At 43.8% G+C, this 8,206-nt stretch overlaps 2 protein-coding genes across 2 annotated transcripts; both read left to right on the top strand.

Annotated features, from left to right (window-relative positions):
- The first annotated feature begins 2,346 nt into the window (after positions 1–2,346).
- On the top strand, positions 2,347–3,800 carry LOC140178575 (uncharacterized). Its single transcript, XM_072215766.1, has 3 exons — positions 2,347–2,689; positions 2,807–2,940; positions 3,126–3,800. The coding sequence occupies exons 1-3, from the start codon at positions 2,347–2,349 to the stop codon at positions 3,798–3,800; spliced, it is 1,152 nt and encodes a 383-aa protein (XP_072071867.1).
- Positions 3,801–4,933: 1,133 nt separating this feature from the next.
- Positions 4,934–6,370, top strand: LOC140178576 (uncharacterized). Its single transcript, XM_072215767.1, has 3 exons — positions 4,934–5,171; positions 5,351–5,439; positions 5,567–6,370. The coding sequence occupies exons 1-3, from the start codon at positions 4,934–4,936 to the stop codon at positions 6,368–6,370; spliced, it is 1,131 nt and encodes a 376-aa protein (XP_072071868.1).
- Positions 6,371–8,206: the final 1,836 nt, after the last annotated feature.

Genomic DNA, 8,206 nt, shown 5'->3' on the forward strand with positions numbered 1-8,206 from the left:
TTAAGAATAATGAACAAAATTAATTAGCAAGTTTTAGTTTTTATTTTTTTTATAATCTTACCAAAACAAGCGGTTAACCTAATAAATAGGAGACAACAATATATAATTATTTTATTTAATCTAATATTTATAATTATTTATTTATTTTATCAATAATTAAGAAATATAAAATAAAAAATAAATGTATTAAAAAAGCCAAAAGAAGTAAGTTATAATTTTCTAAAATTCTCAAATGATGACTCCAAACATTATATATCTTTCTAAATCTAAATTATTTACATAAAATATAATAAAAAAAGTTAAAATTTATTTAATTAACAAAAATATATTATTTTTATTTAGTAAAAAACATTTAAATATGAAATATTTCATTTTTTTTACTGATCCATTTTCCTGGACTCAATTTTATTTATTAAATTTATTGGGGTTGATTTTATAATCACATTATTAAGACTTGAGAGAAAACAAAAAGGGTTTAGGTTTTAGAACAAAATTACTAAACTACTATATCCTACTAAACAAAATTTATCTTTTCATAATTTCTACGGATAGTTTAATTGTTATCCAAAAAAATATTTTTACTCATTATTCATATATTTTAATAATTTATATATATCTATTACATATATAGTATTTGATAAAGTGAACATACATATATACTTAAGTCACAGTTGCATCAATTAATGAAAACAATAAACTAAAATAATGAATTCATTGTCCAAAGCACGCAATGCACAGTTAAATTTTGAACCAATAGTGGAATAAAGGTTACTAATATATTAGAAACCTAAAAATGGATGAGTTAAAAACTTTCCGCCATATATAGTGACTTTTGCAGCCAAAGCAAGAAGGCTTTCTTTTGCGTTTGAGGGAGTTTCAGCTTTTTGCTTTGGCATTTGTTTGCATACGTTGTCAATAGTAGCTGGTGTGCTCGTGATTCATTAATTTTTATAGAACTGTCAATGTCGAATATTCCTTTTTCAATTAAAATTAAAGTGATCAAATTAATGTGCATTTCTTTTCTAGCAATTCCGTTACTTAATTAATAAAGGTCTAGCCAACAATAAATTAATAAATATTTTTAAATTATATTTTATATTAATTAATTATTATTAATTACAGTTATTTAAAATTAATTGAATAAAAATTATTTACTTATATTTTTTTAACTATATAATAAGATCATTTTAAGTTATAGAATAGACATATATATATGAAAAGAAAAACTTAAAAAAAATAAAGTAGGTAATTATGGATATTGTTTCAGTCTGTCCCAATGAACACAATGCCCGACCCGGGCGGTCAGCTTAGCAAGGCCGTCGGACCCGAATCGGAAAATCGACTCGGCCACCTACTTCCTAACAGCCAGCCATATGACAGCTGGGGCAAGGAAGCTTTCTGGAAGGTGGATCTACCCTTGTGGGACCCATCCCACTGACAGAGAATATATGAGGAGGGTCCTACCCCTTCCCCACGGTACGTCATAACCCTTTTACCTTTATTGCCATCTGTACGGTCTCTGACTTGGGCGTCGGAGTCCTTTTTGCAGGTGGTTCCCCCCTCTCCAACACAACTGCTCGTGAGGTCGCGAGGTCCAGCGTTCCACTCTCCTATACCACAGTCTGGGAGATCCGTCCGTTCACCATCAACGTAGACCAGGCTTCCCCCTCTTACTCACCCTCTTCGTCCATCTGACCCGTTTGATACCCGAGTCCCCGAACATTTGGCGCCGTCTGTGGGGAACCTGGCGTGAATGGATTTCCTATTAGGTCCTATGGAAGGAGATGATGGAGGCGAGCCACGTAGGGAGGAAGTGGTTCCACGAACCAGTGTGATAGCCTTTTTGGCTTCCTCTCGTGAGCGCAAAGATCACCCCCTCGGCGAGGAGAGCCTCCCTCTCGCTCCCAATAAAGGCGTCCCTTTGGAGGGACGGGGAGCGACTATCCTCGGATAATGCAGGAGCTGCGCCACAGGATGCAGAACCTGGAACGGAAGCTAGCGAGCAGGGAGCACTACCAGCCTGCCCCGAGACAAATCGTTCCCCATCCCTTCAAGGGAGGAGGGAAGCCAGAGGGAGAAGCCCCCGAAGAGACCGCTCTAGGGGAACACCAACCTACTGGTCTGATCCAGAAAGCCAAGGGGAAAAAGTAGAGAGGTGTCGAGGAAACGGCAAGATCCAATAATCTACACCCGGCCTCTAGCAAGACGCACTGAGGAGGAACATCGAGAGGATAGCAGAGAGAGACCAAGGAGAATGCCACGACGCCCTGTGATCATGGGGTAACCCCTTTCCACCACTCCATTCTCGAGGTCCGGCTTCCGAAGCATTTCGATAAGCCAACGGACATGAGATATGACGGCACCCAAGATCCTCAAGAACATCTAACAGTCTTTGAGGTCAGGATGAATTTGGAAGGGGTGGGTGATGAAGTGAGGTGTCGCGCCTTCCCCGTGACCTTAGCGGGACCGGCAATCCGCTGGTTCAACGCTCTCCCCCAAGGCTCCGTGACAATTTTTGCAGACATAACTCGCGCATTCCTAGCTCAGTTTACCACGCGTATTGCTAAAGCTAAGCACCCGATCAACTTGCTAGGGGTGACACAGAGAAGCGAGGAACCGACTAGGAAGTACCTGGATAGGTTCAATGATGAATGCTTGGAGATTGACGGCCTAGCCAACTCGATGGCCAGTTTATGCTTGACGAACGGGCTGCTGAACGAGGACTTCGGGAAGCACCTTACCACCAAGTCCGTGTGGACGATGCAAGAAATCTAAAATGTGGCTAGGGAGTATATTAATGACGAAGAGGTTAGCCAAGTCGTGGCAGCCAACAAGCGGCAGCCCGCCTATAACCCTGCTCGTCACCCCAGTAACGGGGAAAGGGCTAAGGAGCACTCCAAGGATGGAGGGCCAGCTAAAGCCTTCAAGCCGTTCCCCCAGGTAGGGAAGTTTACTAACTACACTCCTCTGACAGCCCCGATCGTCGAGGTGTACCAGCAAATAGCCGACAAAGGCATCTCGTCGAAGCCCCGACAACTTAAGGATAGAGCTGGAGGGAATAAAAACCTCTACTGCGAGTACCACAAGGGCTTCGGCTACAAGATCCAAGATTTTTCGACTTGAAGGATGCTCTAGAGCAGGCAATCCGGGAAGGTAAGCTAGCAGAGTTCTCTCACCTCATAAGAGAACCCAGGAGGCGGGATCGTGACCGATCTGGTGACGACACGAGCTGCACCGTGAGACCAAGGCAAGAGCCCGAGGAGGACAATGAGCACGGGCTCACCATTGTGAACGTCGTAGTCGGGAGAGACGTCGCTCCCAAGTTGAAGTCGGCATGTAGGAAAGATGCCAAAGTCTTGGCTGTGTCATCGTCTAGTCCTGCGCCTTCCTCTAGGAGAGTCCTGTCAATATCATTTGGACCAGAGGACCAATGGTTCGACGGATTGCAGGAGAACCCTCCTATGGTGATCACAGCAAGGGTGGGAACTAGTTTGGTTAGGCGAATCCTCGTAGACACCGGAGCCGATTCTAACATCATGTTCCGTAACGTGTTTGATGCTCTAGGCCTTCGAGACACCGACCTAAGAACCCACCAACATGGTGTGGTCAGCTTAGGTGATAACTTTATCAAGCCTGATGGAATAGTCTCCCTACCAGTCTCCATAGGAGGAGGTCGAGGGAAGAGGTCGGTAATGGTGGAGTTCGTTGTTCTAAGGGACTCCACGGCCTACAACCTCATCTTGGGAAGGAAAACCATCAATGATTTGTACCAAACTACTGATGATGAAGTTTGTTGCTGATGATGGGTCGGTTGGATCCATCAGGGGAGATTTGGAAACGGCAGTCGAATGCGACAACGCCAGTCTCTCCCTAAGAAAGAAGTCCAAAGAGACATCCAGGGTCTTCCTCGCTGATTTAGACGCTAGGGTCAACGACAAGGCCAGGCCAGAACCTGAAGGAGACCTCGAGAAGTTCAGGGTCGGCGCTCGGAAGAAAAGTTCACTTTCGAGAACAGAAACCTCCCTCATGACTTGAAAGAACCACTAATAGAAATGATTCGAGAAAACGGCGATCTGTTCGACTGGACACTAGCCGACATGCCGGGAATCGACCCCCAATTCATGTCGCACCACCTTGCTGTGAAGACATAAGCTAAACCGGTGGCACAGAGAAGAAGGAAAATGTCCAAGGAAAGGGCTGACGAGGTGGCCAGGCAATCGGCCAGCTTTCTAGAAGCAGGGTTCATCCGAGAACTAGACTACTCGACCTGACTGTCGAATGTAGTCCTAGTCAAGAAAGCTAATGGAAAGTAGAGCATGTGCGTGGACTATTCCGATCTCAGCAAGGCATGCCCCAAGGGTTCCTTCCCCCTCCCTAATATTGATGCTCTTGTAGACGCGGCCGCGGGTAATCGGTTTCTGAGTTTCATGGACGCATACTCTAGCTACAACCAGATTCCAATGCACCGGCCAGACGAGGAGAAAACGACGTTCATAACAATAGGGGGTATATACTTCTATAAGGTGATGCCTTTTAGACTGAAAAACGCAGGAGCTACATATCAAAGGTTGATGAACAAGGTATTTAGCAGTCTTATCAACAAGACGGTGGAGGTGTACGTGGATGACATCTTGGTGAAGACCACCCAGGCCGAAGACCTCATCAGTGATCTGAAGACCGTGTTCGCATCTCTTCGGCGGCACAACATGAGGCTTAACCCTCTCAAGTGCGCTTTCACCATGGAAGCCGGGAAGTTCTTGTGCTTCATGATAACCCAAAGAGGAGTGGAAGCCTACCCAGAGAAATGTGAAGCAATCCTACAAATGAATAGCCCGGGGTGTGTCAAGGACGTACAAAGGCTAGCCGGAAGGCTTACTGCCCTGTCACGTTTTCTCGGTACGTCGGCAGCAAAGGCACTCACATTCTTTAACTGATGAAAAAAGGAATCGCGTTTGAATGGACCCCAGCATGTGAGGAGGCTTTCCACCATTTCAAAAGAATATTGTCGGGACCTCCTGTGCTTGGAAAACCCAGGGACTCTGAGGCATTGTATCTGTACCTAGCCGTAACCAATGAGGCCTTGGCGACCGTCTTGATATGGGAAGAAGGAAGGGCCCAACAGCCAATGTATTTTGTTAGCAAAACACTCCAAGGAGTGGAGCTGAGATACAGTAAGTTGGAGAAGTTGGCATATGCGCTGCTAACCTCATCCAGAAGGTTATGACAGTACTTCCAAAGTCATCGTATCGTCGTCAGGACGGATCAAGCAATACGTCAAGTCTTGCAAAAACCCAACCTGGCAGAACGGATGATGACCTGGGCAATTGAGCTATCCCAGTATGACTTGCAGTACGAGCCGAGATAAGCGATCAAAGCCCAGGCCATGGCCGACTTCCTCGTGGAGGTTACGGGGGACCCTCACGAATCTCCGGGCACACGGTGGAAGCTCCACGTTGACGGAGCCTCCAACCAAACGTCCGGAGGAGGAGGGATAATTCTCGAGAATCCATCGGGAATAGTGTACGAACAATTCATCAAGTTTGAGTTTCCGGTCTCCAATAACCAGGAAGAATACGAGGCCCTTATCAGCGGCCTGCTACTGTCAAAGGAAGTGGGGGTGACAAGGGTAGAAGTGAACAATGACTCTCAGGTAGTCACATCCCAGATTAACGGGATGTATCAGGCCAAGGACCCCCTGCTACAAAAATACCTGGGAAAGGTTAAGGACTTGAGCAAGGACTTCGAAGAAGTCATGGTACAGCATGTCCCAAGGGAAAAAAACACGCACTCCGACCTCTTATCTAAACTGGCCAGCACCAAACCGGGAACGGGAAATCGTTCCTTAATTCAAGGCTTGGTAAAAGAACCAACAGTCGCCTTGTGTGCGACCCGTGTAGACGTCGATCCATTATGGGTTGACCCCATCACCGAATTCTTGGGTAGTGGCAAACTCCCTGACGACCACAAGATGGCGAAGGAGTTGAGAAGGGAGGCAGCCAAATACACAATAGTGCAAGGCCAACTGTTTAAGAGAGGGTTGAGTCAACCCCTATTGAAGTGCCTACAACCTGACCAGACGGACTACGTGCTCAGGGAGGTCCACGAGGGTTGTTGCAGCCATTACATAGGAGGGAAGGCTTTGGCTCGGAAGCTCTTCAGAGCCGGTTACTACTGGCCCACGATGATGGCTGATGCTCAAGAATTCATCAGGAGATGCAAGAAGCGCCAAGAAAACGCAAATTTTCACAAGGCGCCAGCATCTGAACTCAACCTGCTAATGGCCTCCCGGCCTTTTAGCCAATGGGGGATCAACCTTCTGGGTCCTTTCCCAGTTGGCCCTGGACAGCTCAAATACCTGATTGTGGCCTGATATGAAAATTATTGTCAGTCTAGATTTTCTCTTATAGAAAAGAATTACTTCGTTGTAAGTATAGCTCCAAACCAACAAACAACTCTCACATCAAATTTAAATTGGTTTTGTCGCAAGTACAAATCCTAATGAAAATTAACCGAAGTATTTAAACCTCGGGTCGTCTCACGAGGAATTGCAATGAAGTGGTCAATTATTGGCTATGGAGAACAAGGGGTTTGATTTGTAAAAGGGCAAGGAATTAAATGGGCAAGAATTTAAATGACAAGAAGAGTAAATCAAGCAAGTAAAGAAAGAAAGCAATTGATAAAAAGAGAGACATTCATGGCAAGGATTGAGAATATAGGCTTTCAATCCTAGTCATACAATGATTATTCACCCTATTTGGTCAACTCTGGCAAATGGAAGAAGGTATCATGTTATCTTCACATAGGGAGAACGTCAAACAAGATTAGTTAATCATATCACAATGATAAACAAGAATTTATTTTACTACGTCATCCTCGATGATGGAAGAAAGTATCATATTATCCTCACATTCGAAGAAAGTCTAATAAGACTAGCTAACCTCAATCCATAAGTCCTAATCAACTCACTAATTAAATTAGCAAGAGATTAGAGTCAACAGAAATCAAACTAGCTAACAACTCTAGATCACCAACATGAGTTGGGTATTCATGACTCAAGATTACCTAATTACTCTTTCCAAGCAAAGAATGCTCAAAATCTACTCCAACATCCAACCAAGCATTTTGTCAAACACTTGGAAGACATAAAAGGAAAGCATAGTAAAAGTACAAGAAATATAAATCTACCAACTACCAATTGCAAGGAAAGTAAATTACAACTCAAATCCACAATAAAAGAACATCAACATCAAATTTCATTAAAAGAGATTCAAATCCAACATGAGTGCATGAACATAAAAGAGGCATAAAAGTAAAATTAACAAGAGAACTAAGAAGAATGAAGTAGTAGAAACAAGAAATTGTAAAGGAAACAAGATGAAATCAAGAAATCATGCCTAGATCTAAGAGAAATTAACCTAATCCTAACCTAATCTCTAGAAAACTAACTAAAGGCTCATCATGACTAACTAAGTGCTCCCCCCCTTTGCTCAAGCTTGAATTCTGCATGAAATACCCTCAGAAACGAGTTGGATTTGGGCCTGGGCAGCTCAGAAATCGCCCCCAGCGATTTCACTTTAAGTGGGTTACGTGCCGAGCATCACGCATGCGCGTGGGTGACGCGTGCACGTGGCCTTCAATTCTCCAAAAGCTCATTTCTTCATGAATTCTCCCTTTTGCATGCTTTTCTCTTCATTTCTTCCATCCAATACTTGCCTTATGAACCTGAAATCACTCAACAAACACATCAAGGCATCAAATAGAATTAAAGTGAATTAAAATCACCAATTTAAGGGCCTAAAAAGTATGTTTTCACACTTAAGCACAAATTAAGGGAGAATTACAAAACCATACTATTTCATTGAATAAATGTAAGAAGAGGTGATAAAATCTCCCAAAATAGGCACAAGATAAACCACAAAATTGGGGTTTATCATGGCCATTGACTATTACACGAAGTGGATTGAAGCAGAACCATTGGTCAACATCTCCTCAGCTAACTGTTGTAAATTCATATGGAGACAGATAATCTCCAGGTTCGGAATCCCAGAGTCCATGATCGGGGAGTAATCCCTGTAGAGATCGGAGAGCCAAGTCCACGAATACTCCTGGGCGGAGCAGAGGAGGCCGTAGAGAAAGACCTGGTTGATGAAACCAGAAAAGTGGCACACTTCTCGAAAACGGCGCTAAAGCAAAGAGTGGCACTTTG

This window comes from Arachis hypogaea, chromosome 14 (genome assembly GCF_003086295.3).
Source record: "Arachis hypogaea cultivar Tifrunner chromosome 14, arahy.Tifrunner.gnm2.J5K5, whole genome shotgun sequence".
NCBI classification, from domain to species: Eukaryota; Viridiplantae; Streptophyta; class Magnoliopsida; order Fabales; family Fabaceae; genus Arachis; species Arachis hypogaea.